Source organism: Peromyscus eremicus, chromosome 9 (genome assembly GCF_949786415.1).
Source record: "Peromyscus eremicus chromosome 9, PerEre_H2_v1, whole genome shotgun sequence".
NCBI lineage: Eukaryota > Metazoa > Chordata > Mammalia > Rodentia > Cricetidae > Peromyscus > Peromyscus eremicus.
In genome coordinates, this window is record NC_081425.1 from 90,644,344 (window position 1) to 90,669,237 (window position 24,894).

The following is a 24,894-nucleotide window of genomic DNA, read 5'->3' on the forward strand; positions in this document are numbered from 1 at the left end:
CAGGCTTGCTGCAGGTGACCTCGGGGAGACCACCCTCCTTCCTCGACTGAGGAACTCACCTGTCCATCCAGCTCAAGTGAGTTCACAAGGGTGAGGAGAGGCAGCCCAGGAGAACCATACCTGTCCTTCGGTGGACTTGATCCCTTGCAGAAACTCCAGCCAGTGGTGTCCTGACTTGGTTTTTAGCTGGTGGCAGGGGTAGGGTAGCGGGGTGCAGTTGGTGAACAGTTGGCTGAACACACATAGGAACATTGATTCAGGGTCAACTCAAAGCAGGACCCAGGAGCCAGTTAGATCCTCAAACAGCAGTTCTCAACCTGTGGGTCGTGACCCCTTTGGGAGTTGAACAACCCTTTCACAGGGTTTGCATATCAGATATTTACATTGTGATTCATAACTAAGAGAATTACGGGTATGAAATAGCAACAAAAATAATTTCATGCTTGGGGGGTCACCACAACATGAGGAACTGTATTAAAGGGTGGCAGCATTAGGAAGGTTGAGAACCACTGTCCTAGAATATGTGTGTTCTGGGTTACTGAGCTGTATGAGGGGCCTTGGGCTTCTGGACTCTGGTGAGTGGTTCTACTTAAGGCTTGGTTTCATTAGGCAGAAAAGCATTAGTCAGTATTCAGTAGGAAGGATGTGCTCAGTATCCAGGCTGGGGCTGGGCTGGGCAGAGCGGGGCAGGAGTGGGGCTGCTGCTCATAGCCATGGGGTGAAGCGGGAGAACAGAGGTCCCACTTTACATGGGGTAGCCAGGCCCTGGGCCAAGCAGGGGCCTTGGTGGGTCTGAGTAGGGAGCCTGGCGATTCTCTAGGAGTGGAGGGGACCTTTAAAACTCCTGTCCTCCTGGGGAGAGGTGGCTGAGGAAGTCTCGCCATTGAAAGCCTGCCTGCCCATCATTCAGGTCTCTTGCTTGCAGAAGGGCAGGTGATTTGACAAGTGAAGGGAACCCAGTGTTGTGTTCCTGTGACCTGGGTGCCCTCTAGCATGTAAGTACCCTGGGCTGACAGCTGCCTTGGTAGTGTTTGTTCAGAGTCTGAGTTCCAGGCAGCATTCAGGAGCCAGAGAAGGCAGCTGCCACAGGGATCCGTCACTTGGATGGATGCCTTTGGTTCTGCCTCTACCACATGGAGCCTTAGTTATCACTTCTGTGAAGTGGGGCTACTTTCGAGGCCTGGACTCCTGACCTTTTGGCTTTGCCTGGGAGGAAGGATTTCCTGACCCAGTATTGCACTCATAGGAAGTCAATGATCAGTGTGATAGTGTGTCTTGTCCCCTCTCATCTCTCTGAGCCTTTGCACCCCAGGGCCTTTTTCTGACTTTTCTGACCATTCACAGCCAACCCAGTGCCTGGAGGACCCCTGCCTCGCCTCCAAGGTGGTAGGCTATGTGCCCATCCCTTTGTTTGGGTTACTGCCCACACATGTCCTGTGGTCTTCTGAGTGGGCTCCAGGGCCCGAGCTAGGGATCTCAGAAGCAGGGCTATATAGCAGTGTCCTGGGGCCAACAGAGAGAGAGCCTAGGCTGGAGGGAAGGGCCCAGGAGCACTGCGGTTCAGAGTCCTCTGGAGAAGGACTCTAGGAAATGAAGCTGGAAGAGAGTCTGTCACTTCTGCCTCACCTTGGCTTAGTCCGGGGCCACCATCTAGTAAGACCATAGGTGCTAGGAGTGAATCCACACCTATCTGAGCTTCCTCTTGACTGTGTCCATGATTTATTGCCTCTTCTTCATTGCCCATGTTCAGCATGAGTCAGCTGAGGCTGCTGCCGTTCAGGTTGGGACCGCAGGCCATAAGGTTCCTGGCCACACGGGATATCCCAGTGTTCGGTGGGAATAGGATGTCCTCTGGGCCGCCGACCACCATCCCAAGCAGCAGGAGTGGAGTCAGCTCCAGTTACATAGAGGAGATGTACTTCGCCTGGTTGGAAAACCCACAGAGCGTTCATAAGGTTGGCATCTGCCGTCTGCATTTCACGAGAGGGAAGCTGCTGGGGTGTATGGCGGGAGGAGGGATTGCTGGGAAGCAGCCATGGTCTTAGTCCCTGTGCATTTGTGTGTCGGGGGAAGGGAGGCTTCTTGCTTTCTTGCGGATGAAACTGTGGTGGGAGGTGGTCCCACCTGAAGGACCATGAAGATGCCTTGCCCAGCATTCTGGAGACCTGCCCTCCCAGGTTATGCTGAGCTCTTTCCAGAGTGCTCCTGGGACGAAATGAAGAAGATAAATGCCTGTGGATGTGTCATCTGATAAACTAATACCCCTTGATAACTAAAAGAGAAATGGGAGGACAATAAATAAACAGTCACATGATCCAGACTCAGGGAGTATAAAAAATCAAGAGGTCCCTCCCAGCCCACCACATGATTTATTCTTAGTTTTTTCTCTTTCTGGGATTTTTTTTTTTTTTTTTTTTTTGGTTTTTCAAGACAAGGTTTCTCTGTGTAGCTTTGCACCTTTCCTGGGACTCACTTGGTAGCCCAGGCTGGCCTTGAACTCACAGAGATCCTCCTGGCTCTGCCTCCCGAGTGCTGGGATTAAAGACATGCGCCACCATCGCCTGGCCTGAGATTTTTTTTTTTTTAGGCAAACTTTTTGCAGACATAACAATTTCCCCTCTTTCCCACCAAAGTGACAGGGAACAATCCTGTTTTGTTCTTTGGCTTTCACTGGGCTGCCTTTCAGTTCTTTCCCTGTCAGTACATGAAGAGCCCGTTGCTTGTTTATTTTTACCTACGTAGTAGTAGTCCATCACAGGGATACCTCCTTGTCCCCAGTAACAGACTTCTGGTCCACTTCTTGTCTCCATTGCCATGAACAGTGCTGCAGAGTGTAATCATATGTGTGCACACAGCTAGCTGTAGGAATTCTCCCACTGGCACTACATGGGACTGAGCAGAGGGAAGCAGTCTTTTTCTGTGCTGAGAATGGGACCTGAGCCCTTGCTCATGTGAGACAGGCTTCTCCCAGGAGCCCGGCCAGCAGCCCTCCCCGGGACAGCACTGTTACTCACTCTCCTAGAACCCAGAAGTATCTCTGTGTGCGCACGTCTGCTCTTGCTCCCCTGTGAAGCAGCAGGGCCACAGGTCGTCTTCAGCATGTCCTCCTTGTAGTCATTGTGTGTTGGTAGTAAGTGTCCTATATTCACCCTAGCAAACGTACCTTCTCACAGAAGACTGCATACCTTTCCAGCTTCTGCCTTCATTTATTTAGCCAGTTGCTTATTGATAGTCATTTATGTTGTTTGGACATCACCATTTTTATAAAAAACCCTGGAGGGAACATCTGGACACACTTGTATAAGTACATTGGTGGATAAATTACCGGTAGTGGGAATATTATCTCAAAAGAACCACCTATACATAGACCTTGTGATCTATGCCGGCTATTCCACCATCTCCTAAGACCTGCAACCCAGTGTGCAAGGACAGATTGCCCTCAGGGCAGAAGTCCCTGTCATAGCTGAACCTACACCCAAAGCTGCATCTCGAGGAGAGCTGAACAATGGGTAAGAGGCCTGGGCTAGTAGAGGGGGTCCCTGAATTGAGGCTCTGGAAGGGCCCTGAGCGCTATGGTTCCGAGGAACACTGAATGCTTTGGGGATCCCAGCTCTTCCTGACCTGGCTGGGGTCTTTTTCTCCCTACCTAGTCCTGGGACAGCTTCTTCCGGAAAGCAAGGAAGGAGGCCTCTATGGGTCCTGCTCAGTCGCAGCTCCCAGCTGTCATCCCAGAGATCAGGCCGTCGGTCTCAAGTTGCACCAAGACCAGCAAGCTGGTAGAGGACCACCTGGCAGTACAGTCCCTGATCCGTGCCTACCAGGTGAGAGCGGCCAAGGCATGGGCAAGGAGGATGGGGGAGGGTGCAGTCGGGAGAGACGCAGGGGTCTGAACTCTAATGTCACTTCCATTGAGAACCAGTCTTTGTCATAGGCCCTTTTAGAGCCCAAAGCACCTCCCTGGTAGCCTTTGAGTATATTTGCTGGTTGTCTGTTTCCTCGTGCTGTTAAGGATGCCTTAAGTGCCTAGAGGAACACTTAGAAGGTGATCAATTGCATTTAGTGTTAAGTGACTGTGGAACACTCTGACGCTTGGTAACCATTCTCTAGTCTGGGCATTCCAGGAAACAGGGACTGTTTACAGCAGAAGCTTCATTAGTGAAGATGGGATGAATTAATAATTTCCCAAACACGGCTCCCCCACCAGCTGCTCGTTCTGGAGGCTTGGACTCTCTCACACTGGGTCCCTAGGCTGGGCTCAGCCTTTGGCAGTGTGTCTTGGTGATGGTCCATGTTCTTGATAGAACAGGACTAATTGGAGGGCCGCTCTGGTGTTGATGCCAAGACAGGTGCAGTCACTGAGGCTCTCTGTGGGAACTGGTGGCAGAAGGCATCTCACAAGGGAAACAGGGCATGCAGGGGGTGATGCTAGGGAGCCTGGGTCCCGGAGAGACTTCAGGGGAGGGAGCAGCAAGCTGCTACATGGGCCCGGGAACACCAGGGCATTAGCAAATGGAAACAATGTGCTCTAAGCCACTAGGCACCCTCTGTGTGGGAGTTAAAGTGAAAATGAGTTACCTGGGTGCCCCGCGCCTCTGGGTGTCAGGGGGTTCTCACTGGCCTGAGGACCCAGTAACTGTCATACCAGTAGAGCATCCATCCATCCATCCATCCATCCATCCATCCATCCATCCATCCATCCAAAGAACTGCAAAATCTGAGGTTTTTTGAGGATCAATGTGATGTAAGAAGTGGAAAATTCCACACCTAATATTGTGTGATGGATTGTAGTCAAAACATGAGCATCCTAAGAACATTGTACAAAACCACATTTCAGCTCTGCATGTAAGTTTTTTTTGAGACCATAAATGAATTTCATGTTTAGACTTGGGTCCTGTCTCCAACATATCTCATTATGTCTGTAAATGTCCCTAAATCAAGAAGAGGATGAAATACCAAATGCTGCTGGTTCCAAGTATTTCCAGTAAGGGATCTTCCAGTTCATTGTGTTTTCTTGACTGGGTCAAAGATGCAAAAAGTGACCTCATGGTTGATCTTGACAAGAACAAGCAAAGTCAAACTGGAACTATGTTGTATGGAGAGTAACATCCAGGATGTTGCATGAAGACCTTTATCTGGTCTTATCCCAGCGTAGTTCTTAGTTCTAGACTCTGTGTGTGTGTGTGTGTGTGTGTGTGTGTGTGTGTGTGTGTGTGTGTGTTAGTTACATGCATGTGAGTGTGCAGGTGTGTGTGTGTGCCTGGAGAGGCCAGAGCAGGCTGTCTGGTGTCTTCCTCTTCATCTCTGCTCTATCTTGCCTTGAGTCTGTCATTGAGGTAGTGGTCCATTGTTCTGGCTAAGTTGGTTAGCCAGCAAGCTCTAAGTTAGCCAGCAAGCTCTGGGGATCCATCTGACTCCGTTAGCTCTAACTGAGGTTACAGGCACACAAAGCCATGCCTAGCTGTTTATGTGGGTGCCGGGGATTTGAATTCAGTTCTCATGCTTGCAGAGTAAGTGCTCTTACCCACTGAGCCATCTCTTCAGGCCATTTTGTCATTTAGCCCGGATGTCTGGCTTCAAATTAGCCATGTAGCCAAGGATGACCTTGAACTTCTCATCTTCTGGCCTCCATCTCAGGTGCTGAGATTATAGCCATGTACCACCATATCTCTGGCTTGCTCTTTTTTTTTTTTTTTGCCAATTTTTGTGAAATGAACTGTGGTGGGTTTTCCTGTAGAAGTTTTCTGAGTCAGTCATTTCACTGGTCCCTTGGTCCATGTCAGTGAGTGTGGTGCACCAGAGGCTTCACCCAGTGTGGACTTGATTCCCCCCAATCAGCTTCTTGGTGGGGATGAGATGAGCACTTCTGCAGTGAGCAGCCAAGGGTGGTAAATATTATCTGTCTAGCTTTCTTTGTCCCTGAGGTACTCATCATGGGATAGCTCCCGTTGTCCACTTACATTGAGATGCACACGGTATAGCAAAGGCAGGGTCAACGGAGGCACTTTATTTTTTCTTTTGACTGATTTTCAAAAATATGATGTTCTGTGCATCCTTCATAAGCAATCAGTGAAGGTTTTCATTATCCCCCTCCTCCTCCTCCCCCTCCTTCCCCCTCCTCCTCTCCCTCCTCCTCCTCCTCCTCCTCCTCCTCCTCCCCCCCCTCCTCCGTTTCCTCCCCGACCCCACCTTAATAGTCTCTCTCTACAGACTAGGCTGGCTTTGAATTCATGATCTTCCTGCCTCAGCAATTGCTAAGATTACAGGTATGCACCACCATACCCAATTTTCTTTTTCTTTTTATTTTATGTGCATTAGTGTTTTACCTGCATGTATGTCTGTGTGAGGATGCCAGATTCCCTGGAACTGGAGTTACAGACAGTTGTGAACTGCCATGTGGGTGCTGGGAATTGAAACCGGGTCCTCTGGAGGAGCAGCCAGTACTCTTAACCTTTTAACCATCTCTCCAGCCAACTTTCTTCTTTTTAGTTTCTCATGAATAAACACATTTAAACATATTAGATGAATTTCAATGTTATAAATTGTGCCGGCCCCCCCCTCCCCGCCCCCCGTGTCTCTCTTTACAGTGTGTCTTTATTCCCAGCCCTGGCAGTGGTCAGCACTCCTTTGCTGTCTGATCTAATAAGATTCCCTCAGTCTTTGTCATAGTTAGCTTCAGTTAGCAACTTGACACACCTGGGAATTCCTCAGCTGAGGAATTGCCTTAATCAGATTGGCCTGTGGACATGTCTATGGAGCATTTTCTTAATTGTTAATTGATGTAGGGAGCCCAGCCTACAGTGAGCAGTGCCTCTCCTAGGCAGTGGGCCTGGGTTGTATAAGAAAGGTAGCTGAGCTGGGCAGTGGTGGCGCATGCCTTTAATTCCAGCACTCGGAGGCAGAGGCAGGTGAATCTCTGTGAGTTCAAGGCCAGCCTGGTCTACAAAGCGAGTTGCAGGAATGTTACATAGAGAAACCCTGTCTCAGAAAAAAAGAAGAAAAAGAAAAGAAAGAAAGGTAGCTGAGCAAGCCAGTGAGCAGTGAGCAGTGATCCTCCTATCCTGGATCCTCCCCTTGGTCTCTGCTTCAGTTTATGCCTCCTGGTTCTTGCCTTGAATTCCTGGCTTGGCTTCCCTCCATAATGAACTTTAACCTGGAAGCCAAATAACTCTTTCCTCCCCAAATTGGTTTCGGTCAGTGTTTTATCACAAGAACAGAAAAATGACCAGAATAGTCGTATATTTCCCCCTTCCAGAACCACCCAGGCTTCCAGGGAGTTCTGAGAATGTTCTCTATCAGTCTTGTCAGTGATTTCTAAAGAGCGCTGGGAAGTGTGTGCTCTTTAGAAAGATAACATGCATTATGGATTTATTCTGATGCAGCTATATACTTCAAATGTAGGACTGACGGTTTGACCTCATCCATCTTAGGGCACCATCTCCTTTCAAAGATGCCAACAGTAGATGTTCTCAGAGATGCCAGTGCGGTGGCTTATGTGATGTTTTCATAGCCCACACACAACAGTCTTAGAATAACAATTTCCCACTCTTGCTGCTGATTGGCAATAGGAGAGTTTATGAATTTTCCACTGGAGTTCTGTTCATCTTCAGAGAATATCCTGTTGGCCAGATGGAATCATTCTCTGCATAGCCGTGCTTCTGTGTGTATATATATATATATATATATATATATAATTGTTTGTTACATCTTACTATTAGTGTTTAAATCTTAATTTGGGTTTTTTGTTTGGTTTGGTTTTGGTTTTTTTTTGTTTTTGGTTTTTCGAGACAGGGTTTCTCTGTGTAGCTTTGCGCCTTTCCTGGAACTCACTCTGTAGCCCAGGCTGGCCTCGAACTCACAGAGATCCACCTGGCTCTGCCTCCCAAGTGCTGGGATTAAAGGTGTATATCAACGAGATACCCTTAAAAGCCTGGTTCTTTGAAATCTTATTCCTTCAATCCAATTTTTACAATTCCTATATTGTCCCATCTCTACGTACAATAATTTTTCTTGCTTCATGGAATCTTTTTAGTTTGTGATTTCTTCGAATGCCTGTATGTATTTTGAAAACTCTCTAATCAACCTTTTACTTTTTCCTTTACTATTTATTACTATTATTGTGTGTGTACACGCACCAGTGTGTGTATGGAAGATCATGGGAGTGGGTTCACAATAGCATGTGGGAAGTTTCCTCACTCCTGTGTTTATTTTCCTGGCTCGTATGCCAGGCCCTTTGGGAGTTTCTGGAAATTCACACTTAGTAATGTTGTGTAGTGTCTAACTTAGTGTATAGGCTCTTGCTTATTTTTGCTTACCCTGTGTTGTGCTTATGAACTGGAGCTCCTGCTGTCTGTTATCAGGGGATCCATGGATGACAGCACAGTATGACGTGTGACCTCTTGAGACTCTCAGTCTGGAGGTGGGGTGGATACAGATCTGTCCAGCCTCCCTATTTCCCCTTTTCCCAGATCCGAGGCCACCATGTGGCCCAGCTGGACCCCCTGGGCATCCTGGATGCAGACCTGGACTCCTTTGTGCCCTCAGACTTGATCACAACCATTGACAAGTTGGGTAAGAGTTGTCACTTCCCTGTCACCCTGGCAGTCACTAGCTGGTTCCTGTGGCTCAGTGAGGAGTCTCTGGGCCCTGAAGCCTTGCCTGAGTCCAGCGTATCTCTGGTTCTGTGTGGCTCTTTCTGCCTGTTCCAGTTATTACTGTACAGTGCCCCCAGGAGGGCCGTGTTCCCACCTGCAGTAGGGTCCACCACTTGTCCAAACCCCACGCTTATGCAGCAGGTGGGTGCACATCCTCCATTCTCTTCCCACGGATGAATCAGGGCTTCCAGATAGGCCTGAAGGGTGGGTGCAGTGGGTACTGCTGGGATGCTCTCCATCCCCTACCTACCCAACTTCATTGTTTCCTCTTCTGCCTTGGGCTCCTTTCCAGCCTTCTATGACCTGCAGGAAGCTGATCTGGATAAGGAGTTCCAGCTGCCCACCACGACTTTCATTGGGGGCTCGGAGAGCACTCTCTCTCTACGAGAGATCATTCGTCGCCTGGAGGTGAGCCCGGAAAGGCATGTCTGGCTTAGTTCTGGAGCTCTTGAGCGTGTGGGGAGGGAGGGAGTGTGGGTGCTTCCTTTTTAGTCTCAAACTCTGGGTCTATCACCCCCTCTTGATGGTTCCTCATAGACTTTCCACCTGTTCCTCTTAGAGCACCTACTGTCAGCACATCGGCCTGGAGTTCATGTTCATTAATGATGTGGAGCAGTGTCAGTGGATCCGACAGAAATTTGAGACTCCCGGGGTGATGCAGTTTTCCAGCGAAGAGAAGCGGACCCTGCTGGCCAGACTGGTGCGCTCCATGAGGTCAGCATCACCTGATGGACAGCCTGCCTGCATGGCTGGAGGGCCACGCTTGGTACCCTAGCTGGGAAACTAGCAGGGCCTAGCAAAGGAAGTCAGGCTACTTGCTCCCACTGCTGGAGGCCTGCAGAAGCCCTTAGGTGGAGCATGAGGACCATATGCTCAGTTAGTGCGATCATCAGAGCCACATTGGTGGGCAGGGATGGGACTCCAGAGAAACACTACAGCAGAGGTCACACGGAGCATGGGCAGAAATAACAAGAGTGTGGCTCTGGGGATGACATGGCAGAATGCTGTCTCTGCATTGTCCCTGGCGTGGGTGAGTATGATGACACCTTTGGCAGGGTAGTAGAATGCTACCCACTGGTGACTTGGAAGAAGGGACCTTCCAGCGCTGCAGGGGCCTGGAAGTGCACCTGGCTCAGCTGATAGATGCTAGCTGACTTTTTGAGCACTGGGCCATGGGCTCAACTTAGACTTTAGCAGGGTAGAGGTGTTCGGGGCTTACACAGTAGCAGGAGGGTGGTGGGGCAGGACTAATGGAAGATGGCCTCTTGGGGACGTTTGGCTATGAAAAGGTATCTGGGAATGGATGCCAGCTGAGAATTTGGGAAGAGTCCCAGGTTGCTCTGCCATGTGCTTCTTGTTGGGTGAGTGTGACATGGTGTCCAGTGTGGGTCCTGGACTATACGGAGGGAGGTGACTTTGTCCTTCTTGTGTCCTGGGCATTCAGCCCCCAGTGCTGGTGAAAAGCCCCCAGGAATCCGCACCCTCCCCTTCTCCTCCCTTTCCTCAAACAGGTTTGAAGACTTCCTGGCCAGGAAGTGGTCTTCAGAGAAGCGGTTTGGCCTGGAAGGCTGTGAGGTCATGATCCCTGCTCTTAAGACCATTATCGACAAGTCTAGTGAGATGGGGATTGAGAACGTCATTCTGGGGATGCCACACAGGTAGGAACACTGACTTCCCCTCGCCACCCACGCTTGCTGTCCAGGCCTGTGCCTTGAGGAGAGAGAGGGGGTGGGAGTCAGGGTGACGGCCATTGGTGGGACCTAAGGCAAGAAGCAGGGGGCTTGGTGGGTTCTCAGGGCCCCTGGTCTGGCCTGTTTGTCATAGCAAGAGCCAGATACTTGGCTAAAGGCACATGCAGCCGGGGCCCAACCAGATTCTCTGGTCACGTTGCTGCGTTTTCTCCAGGAGTTTCAGGACCTCAGACTGGGACACATTCTACTGGAAAGTCCTTTGGATAAGGGGATGTCAAGGGCGTGTGCTCAGGGATGTAAGAGTAGGTGGCCCTGAGCTGGCCTATCTTGGACATAGGTCTGTAGAGATGGGTTGAAGGTCCATATCCTAGCTGTATGTTGACTCCATGTTTCCCTTGATGAAGACTTGGAAGTTTCATTCCCTGTGATCTGTGGGACGAAGCCCTGTTGTGATCTAGAGAGCTGCTTGTGGTTGGGCTGGCCCAGGCCTGCGTTGCCTTAGGGAGTCTAGATGCATGGTATGGAGAGCTTCTGTCCTGGCAGGCCCGCCAGGAGTTGGAGGCTTGTCTGTCGTAGTCCTTTTGAGGGGCCTGGAAATGCTTGGTGTCTGGTGGGGGGTTAGGGAGCTGGCCCAGTAGCAGGTGGCATGGAACACATGACTTCATGTCTCAGGCCGTTAGAGCAACGGGAGAAGGTAGCACCTGGAAGACAGAGATGGCTTAGACTCTGTGAGATGGCTGTGCCCAGAGCTCAGGGACCCCCCAAAAGACCGTCATGGAGACTGAATCCCATATGTAAAAGCAAAGAACCTTTATTTCAAGCTTGGAGTTTGGTCTGTCTGTCCCATGCAGCGGTAAGAGCAGAGAGCCCCGAGCCCAGGCAGGGTGGGGTTTTTATCATAGCGGAGGTTGGGGTGAGGGGATTTCCAGGGTTCAAGACCCTGATTCCTGAATGGTTGACATTTGTCTAGGGGTGTAGAGAATGTTTGGAATGTCCGGTATTTCCCCTTAGATGCAGGCCCTCCCTGAGTGGTATCAGCTTATGGCTTTTCCTGGATCTGGGTGTTACCTGCCAGTAAGCCTGTCACAGAAGCTGTGTCTGGGCCTCTAAGCCTGTCATGGCAGCTGTGTGGTCAAGCTGTTTTGCTACCCCCCCACATTTGCCTGGAGGGCTCTCTGAATCGTGGGGCCATTCTGGGCCAGTTCAGGTCTCCACAGTGTGAATGGTAACCTTGAGGCTGTGGAGGGCTTTGCCCAGAGCAGCTGAGGAATGTTCCTTGGGTTCCTGCAGCCCACAGGACCTGTGTGTATGGGGGAAGGGGGCTGACTGGAAGGGGGCTCTCCCTTCCTGCAGTTGTGTGGAGCTGGGAGTCAGGCTTGAGGTCACTGTTGGCCGGAAGCTAATGAGCTCTGGAGTAAGTTTCGAGTCCCCTGTGTATTCCTATCAGGCTGGTGCCCACCCTGCAGTGAGTACCTCGAATAGGAACTTCAGGCTGGGCTGAAGAATCTGGTCCATGACTGCCACATTGTCCCTTCAGTTTTCCCCCTAATGTGAGTCCCTCTGCCTTATCCTGCTGACAGCTGCTGCTGCCTGAGCTGGAGTGGGCATGTGAGCAGCCCTGCAGCCTCAGCAGACTAAGCTTGGTGGAGGGGAGGTGCCAACGTAATGGTTGGGTCAGTTTTGGGGGGGAATGAGTGGGGACATGCTAGGTGGCTTGGTGGCTTCCTGCCTCTCCCCAGAAGGCTTTCTAAACCACTGATATGCAGGGAATCTGCCTGAAGGAAGTGGGCTGACTGGACCTATTCATGTGCCTGGTATATATTGAAGCAGAATGGGAGGGTTGGGCCTTACTGGGGCTCCAGCAGGAAGAGTTCTGATAGGTCCCATAGCAGGTAAGGGGAGTGGCTGCACTTGGCCAGTGTAGGAAGGTGACCAGGTGTCAAGTGACAGCCCAGGACATTCTGGTCCTAGGGGCAGGCTGAATGTGCTGGCCAACGTGATCCGAAAGGACCTGGAGCAGATCTTCTGTCAGTTTGATCCCAAGCTGGAAGCAGCAGATGAGGTGGGTGATACACCCTAGCCCTGGGGCACTCCGGGAGGGCCTGGTGTTTGGGAGGTGGGCACTCCGGGAGGGCCTGGTGTTTGGGAGGTGGGCGCCCCGGGAGGGCCTGGTGTTTGGGAGGTGGGCGCCCCGGGAGGGCCTGGTGTTTTGAGGTGGGCACCCCGGGAGGACCTGGTGTTTGGGAGGTGGGCACCCCGGGAGGGCTTGGTGTTTGGGAGGTGGGCGCCCTCGGAGGACCTGGGTTCGGGAGGCGGGCTGGGAGAGTTGGGACTTGAGCTTCCAGACCAACAGATGTGGAGATGGATGGACATGAAGAAGAGTCACAGGGGCTGGGATGTTTGCAGAAGGCCCCTAAGGCTTTGTGGACTGGATGCTGCATGGGATAATCCAGGCCAACCTCACTATTTCCAGCTGGAAAAACAGGCTCAGAGAAGTGCAGGGGGCTTCCTAGACGTTTCTCTTTTGAGATTTTGTTGCTAAACCTTTGTTCCCACAGTGCTTTTATCAGCCGGCTATGGCTTGTTGGCTCCAGAGAGGCATGAGTGGCCTGGTGGCTTCCTCTCCCCATTAACCAGCCAAGGACATGCTTCTTGCTCCCACCCTGTGGCTTGCACACCACTGAGGCTCCTGGCCGTGCCAAGCCCTCAGCCCTGCTGCCTCTTTCTCTCCTCTGCCTCGTTCAAGGCTCTGCCTGAATTTCCTGATCTGGACATTTTATCTGTCCTCTCTGTTCTGTTTGTCTCCTTTCTGGTCTTTTTCAGCGTGTGTGTGTGTGTGTGTGTGTGTGTGTGTGTGTGTGTGTGTGTGTGTTTGTTTATGTCTGTGTCTGTCAGTCTATGTGTGTCTGTGTGTATGTGTGTGTCTGTCTGTGTGCAACCCCCATGTGTCCATCCATGTCTACATGTGCATCTGTTTTCTTCCAAGAGTGAGGGAGGAACTTTGTTTCCAGAGCCCTAGCTCCCAGCACGGGTGTTTGGTTGGTTAAGGTAACTGGCCCAAGAACACCTGACACATGGTGCCAGAGTAGGCCTAGGGCCCACATCACTGGCTTCTAGCCCAGGGTCTCCCTGCATCCTGTTCATGTCCCTCAGCCACCTTCAAACCTGTAAGCCTTTGTTCCTCCATAGAATAGACACAAGTCCGGGAGACTTCATTCTTGTGGTGCATCTGTGTGTGCTTGCTTACGTTTGTGGTGAGGTGTGTTCTCTGCAGACACATGGAATTTTGTCCAGGAGCCAGGAGAGCAGCTGGGGGAACTATAGGTACCTGGCTGTTTCACACACGAAGTTGTCACTGTTCCACGTCAGCACGTAATGCGCTTGGTCTGTTAGCTCCTTGCAGCTGCAGTGTTCTGTGTCAGAGCTCTGCCCGCTGTCAGGAGCATCCTCATCCTTTTAGTGAGCACGTGACTGTAGCTGTTAGATGGTGTCTGAGAGGTGCAGTAACCTGGGCAAAGAGCAGACACCGTGGAGCCTCCCATGGGCCCAGCCACAGCATGTGCCTCCCATGGCTGTTTCCCCCTTCTGTTGATTTTTCCTTTTTTGCCAATTGGATGGTGCAAAATGATTGATTTTGAACATATTTTTTTTATATGAACCGAGTATTTTGAACCTCTTGTGGTGGTGGTTCTGTAAAGCCCCCTCCATAGCTTCTGTTCATCTTCCTTGGGACTTTGGAACGTCCCTTTACTAGTTTGCAAAGCCACTTTGTGCGTTGAGGGCAGTTAGCTCTTGCCCCGCATGTGACTCATCAGCTGGTTCCCCCTTTGGTATGCTTGGATTTTCTCCCCCTTGCTAATGGCAGATTTATCCTAGCTTAGCTGTCTTACTGCACAGGGACTTTCTATATTGTTTAGAAGGTAAGCTTTCTCTACTCCTAGATCCTAAAATACCTTCCAACGCTTCTCTGCATTTGATTTCATTGGTGTGAGGAGGAAGGTAGCCATTGAGCTCTGGTATGTTCCAAGAAGCCTGGCAGGTTGGCTCAGTACTATCATGACTTGCCTGCCCTTCATTCCCCATGGGGGTGTTAGGTTCATCCTATCCCACCTTTACCCTCAGGGCTCTGGTGATGTCAAATATCATCTGGGCATGTACCATGAGAGGATCAACCGTGTTACCAACAGGAACATCACACTGTCGCTGGTAGCCAACCCTTCCCATCTGGAAGCTGTGGACCCTGTGGTACAGGGAAAGACTAAGGCAGAACAGTTCTACCGTGGGGATGCCCAGGGTAGGAAGGTGAGCTTGTCTGGGTCCATAGGGTTAGGGTGGCATCTGAAGGTCAGCTTCTGAGAGCAGGGCTCTGAGAGACTGGATACTGAGGACATGGATCCTGCGTCTTGATAGAAGAGGAAGTAGGGTGGCCTTCGTAGGCTGGGGTCCAGGAACCTGCTCGCTTATACCCTGCCATGCAGGTCATGTCCATCTTGGTCCACGGGGATGCCGCCTTTGCTGGCCAGGGTGTCGTCTATGAGACCTTCCATCTGAGTGACTTGCCTTCCTATACCACCAATGGCACGGTGCATGTTGTGGTCAACAACCAGGTAAGGGTGTGGGCTTCATGCCAGGTTGTATGCCCATTCCTAGAAGACCAGGCTTCTTGGATTGGTGGGGAAAGTGAGCCAGCCCTGGTGTTCATCCCACCGCCCTGCAACTTCTCAACACATGTGACCTCAGGTAGAGAACATGTTACCTAGCTCAGGATGCAACCGTAGGCAGGGAACCCGACCCCCAGCCCTGTGTCCTGGTCTGAGAAATAGGTAGATACATAACAAATACATACATGTATTGAACATACACAAATACATAGATGTATGAACAAACACATGTATTGAACACCACTGTACCTGGAGGATATACATCCATAGGCTCAACTGACTATGGATCCACAATATTCAGACCAGGTGTGGTGCTACCTGCTTGTCATTTCAGCACTGGGCTACATAGAAAGTTCATGGACAGTTTGAGCTATATAGTGAGATCCATCTCAGAAAAGCCAAGGACAGTGCTTGCCTAGATATGCAGGTCTTGGGTTTGAACCCAAACATCTCACACACACATGCACACGAGTATTCAAGAAAAAAACAAAAATTAAACCTGTACAAAACATATACAGGCTTTTTTGTTGTTGTTCTTGTTCTCTAAAGTTTATAGTATAGTGACTGTTTCCATATTATTTACATTGTATTAGGTATATGATTAAAGGTATAGTGACAGATACAGATTCTGTGCAAAGACTACAGAATTTTGTATGGGAGGGGGGTCCTGAAGAAGATGCTCGCAGGTCCCTGGAGACAGCCATCTGTAGCAGCGTCGAGGGGGTGGCAAGGATGGAGGGTGAGGCATAGGAGCTGTGGGTGACCTTGGGCTCCCCTCAGCACGTTGGTCTTCGTGGGCAGTCCTGTTCCTTTCTTTCCAGGCGGCTGAGGTTAATACCAGCTAGAAATGCTGCGTCCTCTGCCTCATTTGCAGCAGCGTTTAATCTTTCTTGAGTTTTGCTGGGAGGCAGGACTTTAATAAGACTTGCCTTATAGATGAGGATACTGAGGTTGGGAACTGAAACATCTTGCCCAAAGCTCGAGAGTCACTCTGGTGGATCAGATCCCCCGGGCCTACGTACCCGCGAAGCAGAGGGATTGGTAGTAAAAGCGGCTCAGCTTTCCTGCCGCCCCGTAGCAACTGCGGTCATATCTGGTCAAGGACTTATTCACCATTACCCCTTCGTGTCCCCTGTATGTCCTCGGTACCCCAATAGACCCCCTCCTCCAGCTCCTTCACCTGAGTGAGTTCCAGCACAGCCAGCATGGCTCCACAGAGAAACCCTGCCTCCAAAAACAACAAACCAAAAGTACACAGCGGGGGCACATCTGGCTTCTCTTGCCCTTGCAGATTGGCTTTACCACAGACCCCCGAATGGCTCGCTCCTCACCGTACCCCACTGACGTGGCCCGGGTGGTCAACGCACCCATCTTCCATGTGAACGCAGATGACCCAGAGGCCGTGATCTATGTGTGCAGTGTGGCAGCTCAGTGGAGGAATACTTTCAACAAAGATGTTGTTGTGGACCTGGTGGGTCTGGGGTACTGACTGAGGCCAAGGCAGGGGTGGGGCAGATGGCTTATCCCTGCTGTGCTGGGTATGCTGGGTGGATGTGGGGGTGCTGGAGCCAAGGATGGGGTGAGTAGCCCATCCCTGCCTTGCCAAGAGTCAGGTGTGTTTGAGGGTGCTGGTGCCAGAGCAGGCTTAGTAGCCTTTGGAGGTACTGGGGTTACAGCAGGGACGGGGGCTCTTTCTGCTTTGCTGGACAAGCTTGGTCTATTTGAGGGTGCTGGGGCCAGCAAACTGCTGAAGGCCCGGCCATCTTGATGAGCCAAGCTGGTTAGATCTTTAGTCACATCTTCATTAAGAGCTAGAAGTGCTTCTAGACAGAGAGTTCGTGTCACCAAGAACCATCTGTGCAAAGGCTTTGGCGTGGAGCATTCATTCAGTGACAGGCCAGGGTGGATCATTCAGATTGTGCCCTGCCTGCGTGTGCAACCGCACACATAGCCTACTGTAGTAGGGACCGGACCCCCCGACTGCCCCTGCAGGTCTGTTACCGCCGGCGTGGCCACAATGAGATGGACGAGCCCATGTTCACACAGCCACTCATGTACAAGCAGATCCACAAACAGGTGCCCGTGCTGAAGAAGTATGCAGACAAGCTCATTGCCGAGGGCACGGTCACTCTACAGGAGTTTGAGGTAGGCAGGCGGGACTTCTGGGCATTGGGACAAATCTCAGAGGGACAGACTGGGGACATGGGATGGCTAGAGATGACATCAGCCCAGTGCTAGACACTGAAGATTTAAAGAAGTAGCTGATGTCCTTTGTTTCCAAAAGTCCCTGGTACAGGACACAAGGAATTAAGGATATGGTTGCAGCCGGGTGTGTGCCGTGATGGGGAGAAACCAAGTTTCAGGCAGGAAAGGGGCTTTCTATAGGGATGTCCTGTAAAGGTCTTCTAAGAGGGTCCCTTGCACTGGGATCATGCCGGAAGTTGTCTATGGACATGTTAGCCCTTCTGCCTTTATGGACGGGACCTCTGAAAACAAGGTCTGAGCCTCTCTGCACTTTCCCCTGGATCAGACTGAGCATGCTCCAGGCTCATCAGGCTTTGGAGTGTCTGTGTAGGATCACTCTGAACTCTGCTAAGGCTCTGAACATGGCATCCCTACGAACCAAGAGAGAGTTCTAGAACTTGGTGATGGAGACCAGGGCTTTTGAGTCTGGGCCGACTGACCCTCTTGGATGCCCAAGATGTCAGTGTCTGTCCACACCTTCCTCTCGATTCCAGGAAGAAATTGCCAAATATGACCGCATCTGTGAGGAGGCATATGGCAGGTCCAAGGATAAAAAGATCCTGCACATAAAGCACTGGCTGGACTCCCCCTGGCCTGGTGAGTGAGGCGCATGGGGCTCAGTGATCCCAGCGGCTCAGTGATTCCCAGCGGCTCACCTCCTTTGAGCACTGGCAGAGGAACAGGACTGTGGTGGCTCTGGAAGAACAGTCACTACAGAGCTAGAGGCTGAGGCTCAGTCCTGACATGCAGGTGTGACCTGTTCCTGCAGGCGGAGGCTGGCCAATGTGGAGGAGGTAGTATTAGATCAAGTGTGGCCACCTAGGACTTACCAGGGGTGGGGGTGGGAGGTCCTGGGTGTATCCACTCAGAGGGCCCCTGTGCTGGGGAAAAGCTGGGTCAGCTATGACCCCAGGATCCAGGGGAGTGTTGGGGCAGGTGTAGGAGCTACGCTTGTGGCTCTTCAGCTGTGGCAGGCCCCAAGCATATATGTTGATGCCTCTCAGGGGGAATTGCAACCTTTCTCTTCTGGGAGAGAAAACTGACCTGGAGTGTCAAAGTCTCACCGCCAGTGTGTGTGCATGGATTCTGTCCCCTCAGGCTTCTTCAATGTGGACGGGGAGCCCAAGAGCATGACATGCCCTACCACGGGCATCCCTGAGGACATGCTGACGCACATCGGCAATGTGGCCAGCTCTGTGCCCCTGGAGGACTTTAAGATCCACACAGGTAAGACTGCTGTGCAAGCTCCACCATGGTCACTCAGCTGACACTGTACCCTGCAGGGAGATTTGTTGCGATACTAAGTGGGGACAAAGCTGGTGGCATGTCCCTGCTTGGCCTCTTGGTGTCCTGGTTCAGCGATCAAAGCCTCTTGTAGGCCCCTTCCCATGTTACTGCTCCTCTCTCACTGGATATGGGAAGTTAGACGTTTGTGGACACCACATTACAACTGGGTGTCAGGGCGTGGTCTTAGATTGGTACCTTGAATCTGCCAAAGGCAGTTTCTAGTGTATCCGTGGGCCATGTAGGAGAACAGGGAAGCGGGGCATCTGTGGAGGGTGTAGGGGAGAACCTGGAATATAGGAAGAATTATGCTGGCAAGGAGAACATGGGTGTGCCCCTGCCTAGGACCATGCCCGGGGGTAGCCCCATGAGTTCCTGGCTTGTGAGCTGGCTAGTAGGTAGTCACCGACTCTAGCCCCTTAGCTGTGGCCACTGTAGTTTCTATTTGAGAAGCTTGGGGCCTCATGGCTGTAGTAGGATGTCTGTATCTCCTCCAGATAGTTTCTGGGAGCACAACTCTCTCCCATTGTGCATGAGGCACCCATTGATAGCACTGAGGCTTAGTCTGAGCTCTGCCCACATTGCAGGGCTCTCGATGGGTGTGTGGCATTAACCTTAGTCCCTTCTTCTGGAGAGCAGGGACAGTCCTCCATGGGATTGTTGGAGAGAACCCTGACCCAGTACATTACAGCTTTCTCCTTTGTGAGGAAGCCCAGATCAGCCCTGGTCTGGCTGCAGGTTGGGAGGAGAGTCCGCAGGAGCCCACCTACAGCCTTTGCCTTCTCATTGAGCACCCACCCCAGGGCGTTGGTGCTTCAGTCCTCCAGGACAGTTCTTCGGGTTCCCTTCTCACAGGCCTCTCTCGCATCCTGCGTGGCCGTGCAGACATGACCAAGAAGCGCACAGTGGACTGGGCATTGGCAGAGTACATGGCCTTCGGTTCACTGCTGAAGGAGGGCATCCATGTGCGGCTCAGTGGCCAAGATGTGGAAAGGGGCACCTTCAGGTGAGGCTGAGGCAGGCTGGGGCCCTGGCCCCCAGGTTGGTCATGTCTTTATTGAGTCCATGGATTTCATAACTCAGCAATACAGAGCAGGGAAGGAGCATGTTGCTGTGGAATCCTTCTTGGTGTAACCATTCCATAGGACCTTATAGGTTTTTGGGGGGACAATAATAGGACTTGTCTACCTGCTGTTGCCCAGGTCTGGAGTAGATGACTGTCTACCTGTTCTTGTCCCTATCCCAATTTCTCTCCCCAGCCACCGGCACCATGTTCTTCATGACCAGGAAGTTGACCGGAGGACGTGTGTTCCCATGAATCACCTGTGGCCTGACCAAGCCCCCTATACCGTGTGCAATAGCTCTCTCTCGGAGTATGGAGTTCTCGGTGGGTGGGGTGCCTCCAGGTCTGGGAGGGCAGATGATCTCAGAGATTGGGAAGGGGGACAGATACTAGGATGACCATTTCTAGAGAGGTTTGGGAGGTGAGATCATGTCCCACATGGTCTAGCAGGCATCTCAGGGGAAGGGGATGTTTGCTTTGTTTTCTCTATGACACCTAAACCCTTCCCCTGGATACCAAACGCAGAGATTCCAGACACGAAGCCCGGTAGAGTCCATAGCAGCGTGGAGCCACTGACTGCCTGGTGCTAAGCCTGGCCCTGACCCACATGGCCTTAAGCCATCTTCTCTATCCTGCACCCCAGAGCCCTGTGTTGAGGTTTGGCTATGGCTCCATAGGGACATGCTTCCTCTCAGCTTACCTGAAGCCAGCATACTTCCCCTTTCACCTCCTCTTCCTGGGGTTCACCCCACGTGTGGGGAGTCTACTCTGGGCTTGTGTCTGCCCTTTCTCAGGAGCTTTGTCCTTATTTTCAGGGGTCGTTTTGGTGGATGGTCTGTGTAGTGTCCACAAGTTGTTTTTAGACTTGGCTCCTGGGCCACATAAGGCTGATCATGGCAGCACATGGTGTAAGAAAAGCATGCTTCCGCAATGTGTGGTAGCCCATGCTTTTAATTCCAGCACTCCAGAGGCAGAGGCAGGCAGATCTCTGTGAGGCCAGCCTGCTCTACAAAGTGAGTTCAGGACAGCCAGGGCTGTTATTCAGAGAAACCCTGTTTCAAACAGACAAAACAGGGGCTGGAGAGATGGCTCAGCGGTTAAGAGCACTTGGCTATTCTTCCAGAGGTCCTGAGTTCAATTCCCAGCAACCACATGGTGGCTCATAACCATCTGTAATGAGATCTGGTGCCCTCTTCTAGCGTGCAGGCATACGTGCAAGCAAACAGAATACTGCATACATAATAAACAAATAAATCATTAAAAAAATACAAAACAAAAACAACAAAAGCATGCTTCCACATCCAGGAAGACACATCCAGGCCTCTGTGGCCCAATGAGCCCCTGGCTCACTCTGGCCTATCAGGAAGGCCAGGTTAGGACCAGGAGCATAGAGTGAGGAAAGGCTGGGTTTAACTGCAACCACTGCTGCTTGGTGACATTGCACTGAACTCTGTCTTGGTGTCCTTTGCCTAGGCTTTGAGCTGGGCTACGCCATGGCCAGCCCCAACGCCCTGGTCCTCTGGGAAGCTCAGTTTGGTGACTTCCACAACACAGCCCAATGCATCATCGACCAGTTCATCAGCACTGGCCAGGCCAAGTGGGTGCGGCACAATGGGATTGTACTCCTGCTACCTCACGGCATGGAGGGCATGGTGAGGGCTGGAGGCCCTTGTGGGCCTAGCCTAGGAGGGGGCAGGGTCACTCCTTGGTCCCTTGAAGAGCCTTCTGAGTCCCTGGAACCAGTGAGGCAGACTTGTGGGCAAGGTGGGAACAGGCACGGCCAGGGTTAATCTGCCCCTTGGAACCATCTAGGCACCCCAAGCCTGGGGTCTCTGCAGTCACATATGTATTTTCAGGGTCCAGAGCACTCCTCAGCAAGGCCAGAGAGGTTCCTGCAGATGAGCAATGATGACTCCGATGCCTACCCAGTGAGTGCTGCCTGCTGTCCCCATGTGAGGAGTAGAGCCTAGGCGTAGAGTGCCAGTCCTAGCCTCCAGTATCCGCTGCAGGTGTTCACTGAGGACTTCGAGGTGAGCCAACTCTATGACTGCAATTGGATTGTGGTGAACTGCTCTACACCAGCTAGCTACTTCCACGTGCTGCGCCGACAGATCCTGCTGCCCTTCCGCAAGCCAGTGAGCTGCCCCTAGCCCGTTAGCACCGCGGCCGTGCAAGGGTTGAATGTGGGGAGCCGTAGCTGGGCAGGGGCTGCTAGCAGCTGGCTTTTTACCTTCCAGCTCATTGTCTTCACACCCAAGTCCCTGCTGAGGCACCCCGATGCCAAGTCCAGCTTTGACCAGATGGTGTCCGGTATGTGCCTTATCTGGACCTGTTGGGTCGCCTTCACTGGGATGGTGATCTGTGTGAGGCTTGGTGGCTGATGGGTGCTTTCTGCCCCTGGAGCTCCCCTGTCTCCCCGGCTGTCTTCATTGGCCCTTCAGCAGCTCCTGTCCTGGTCCTCACCTGCCGCAGCATTGGGAGATTGGCACCTTGGCTAGATCTGATTGCTTGGAGTAAGGTGTCTGAGTACTGTGTGGCTCTCTTAACCATCAGTAAGGGCCACCAGGAGGCGTGACACTGGCAGAGCAGTGTCTGATTTGCTGAGTACTGAATATCACTCACTCACTATATTTTCACTCGTGAACTAAATAAATGTGGCTGGGAACCTGGTTGCGCTCTCCCAAAGCACTCAGCACTCCCTTGGTTGACCTGAGAATCGGGGCCTAGGTGAAGCACATGAGGACTTGAAGTGTGACTTGGTAGGGTATTGGGGAGCACAAGAACGAACCCCTTGGCCAGCAGAGCAGCTCCGTCTTGGCCGAGTCCTGCGTAGTAGTGTCGGGACAGGGTTTAGCCAGTCAGGGCCTCGGCAGCGTGGATAGTTGAGGGGTTGGTTGTTTGTTTGCATCTGTGTGTGTCCGTTGTGGAAAGGCAGCTGTAGTGGGCCGTCAGAGCTCCACAGTGTCACCGGACCCTGATGGATGGGCAGCTCTGCCCCCCCCCCCCCCCCCCCCCCCCCGGCAGCAGTCGCCCTCGGTGTCCCAGGGTCCTCACTTGAGCGGTGGTGACATCGGGACACCATAGTAGCTTCCTGAGAAGTTTGGCAGCATGCTTGACTTCAGGAGGGAGAAATGGCCAAGGCTGGGAGATGGAGACTCTGCAGCAGGGCTCAGGGAGGAGGAATGTACAGTGGCCTCCCCCCAGCTTCTCACCTTGGCACATGGAGGCCGAGTGCCATGTGTAATGTGGGCACAACTGGAGGGGACAGATCCGGAGCAGGATGGTGCCATCATGGGTCCATCGTGTTACCCTCTCTGTCCTTCGGGGCCCCTCCCGGTTCCTGTACCCCACACTTGGAATGTTTGTGTTCCTAGGGCTCTGATCTTGTCCACAGAGCCGTCTCTACTCTCCCTGTGGCAACACAGGGTATCATCTGCCCTTTATTCCATCATTGGGATCAAAAGCTGTCTGATGTAAATAGTCTGATGTGAATCAGCTCAGTAGCCAGGAAGAGCCCAGGGTTGCTTGGGGTGCTCAGCGTCCCATTGCCCTTCCAGTGCTGATACCCCTGAGGTTTCTGGTCTACCCCTTAGGAACTACCTTCCAGCGGATGATTCCAGAAGATGGCCCCGCGGCACGGTCTCCTGGGCAGGTGCAGCGGCTCATCTTCTGCACAGGAAAGGTGTACTATGACCTGGTAAAGGAGCGCAGCAGCCAGGGCCTGGAGGAGCACGTGGCCATCACACGCCTGGAGCAGGTTGGCTGGGTCTCTTGAGCACTGGTCGTGACGGACAAGTTCCACCGGCCAGCCTCCGGCTCTGGGCAGTGCGTGGGCGGTGAGGCACAGAGCAGGCCTTGCACATGCATGCTGTCCCTCCTTGACTGCGCCCTTTCTGTCTCCACCTCCCCAGATCTCGCCATTCCCTTTTGACCTGATCATGCGGGAGGCAGAGAAGTACTCGGGTGCCGAGCTGGTGTGGTGTCAGGAAGAGCATAAGAACATGGGCTATTACGACTACATCAGTCCACGCTTCATGACTCTCCTTGGCCGCTCCCGGCCCATATGGTACTGGGCTGGAGGGTTCACGATCTACCTCCCACCTCCACTAGCCTGCCTTTGGCTCTTGAGCCTGGGAGCCCCACACTGGCTTTTCCTGCCTCGTTGGAGGTGCCACACAGAACCAGCCTCTGCCCTTCTCTGCCAGGCATTTGAGTCCCTACAGGCTCTGAGCTCCCTGTCTGCAGCTTAGCTTCCCTGTCGGGGTTGCTCTCCTCTTCAAGGAGAGTAAGCCTAAGTATTCTGCAGCCAGGATCAAATTACAGACCCTCTGAATGACCCACATCTCCCCACTTTAACCTTAGCCCCCAGCCTTGGTACTTCCTCCCCTCTGCCAGAGAGTGATAGGATAGGCTGTATGTGCATGCCAGCCTCCTGAGGTACCTAGCAGGTGGCAGCCCCTCATGCGCAGTGTGGGCATCTTTATCTTTGTGATGATGGGGCCATGTGGAAAAGCCAAAAGGGTGTGTGTTCCCAAAATCTCTGGGGTGCGGTGTGATGGTCGTCTCCCTGGCCACGGAGCGGGCATCTCCCCGCTGAGTCTGGATAGCTGAGTTTGTTGTAGGTTCACAGCGCACTGAGAGGACTGCCCTGGCAGGCAGTCTTCCTCATTTCTTTTACCTTGCAGCTCCAGATTGAGTGAGTGTGCAGCTAGCCCAGCTCCTTCCCTTAGCTGACTCTCCTCCTCCTCCAGGTATGTTGGCCGGGACCCAGCAGCTGCGCCAGCCACTGGAAACAAGAACGCTCACTTGGTGTCGCTGAGGAAGTTTCTGGATACTGCCTTCAACCTGAAGGCCTTCGAGGGCAAGACATTTTAGGACGAAGCCAAACCTGCTCAGGTCTTGCTGAGGGAGGTTATCTGGGAACTCTGGGGGCCCCAGACAAACCGCTCATGTAGCCGAACCACATTCATGTAGCAGTTGGGACCAAAGCCTGGAGATGCTGGCTTTGATCTCTGTTATTTCAGAATTGGTCAGGACCAAGAGTTAGCATTCCTTAGATGAAGGGGATGTAGATGTACTCTGTTACTCTATTCCACCCGCGCTGCTGACCTCTCTGGATCTCTCTCTCTCTCTCTCTCTCTCTCTCTCTTTCTCTCTCTCTCTCTCTCTGTAGTGGTCTTGTCTCTAGTCAGCCCTGGAGCTGTGCACCGTCAGTACCATCCTGGTTGTCCTAGTTGCCATCCATCCATAGTTTCCAAGAGATGCTCTCTGTTGTGCTCTTAGAAGTAGAGATTTCAATG

General features: G+C 52.2%; 1 protein-coding gene across 1 annotated transcript; it reads left to right on the top strand.

Annotated features, from left to right (window-relative positions):
• Positions 1 to 24,894, top strand: Ogdhl (oxoglutarate dehydrogenase L). The gene is made up of 23 exons (XM_059274538.1): positions 1 to 76; positions 1,751 to 1,955; positions 3,651 to 3,821; positions 8,466 to 8,568; positions 8,944 to 9,059; positions 9,211 to 9,365; positions 10,163 to 10,309; positions 12,314 to 12,404; positions 14,465 to 14,644; positions 14,821 to 14,949; positions 16,295 to 16,474; positions 16,996 to 17,148; positions 17,742 to 17,844; positions 18,346 to 18,474; positions 19,387 to 19,537; positions 19,791 to 19,918; positions 21,068 to 21,246; positions 21,451 to 21,522; positions 21,604 to 21,729; positions 21,832 to 21,904; positions 23,188 to 23,351; positions 23,506 to 23,660; positions 24,346 to 24,894. Exons 2-23 carry the CDS (start codon positions 1,752 to 1,754, stop codon positions 24,467 to 24,469), a joined length of 3,033 nt encoding a protein of 1,010 aa, XP_059130521.1. The 5' UTR covers positions 1 to 76; position 1,751; the 3' UTR covers positions 24,470 to 24,894.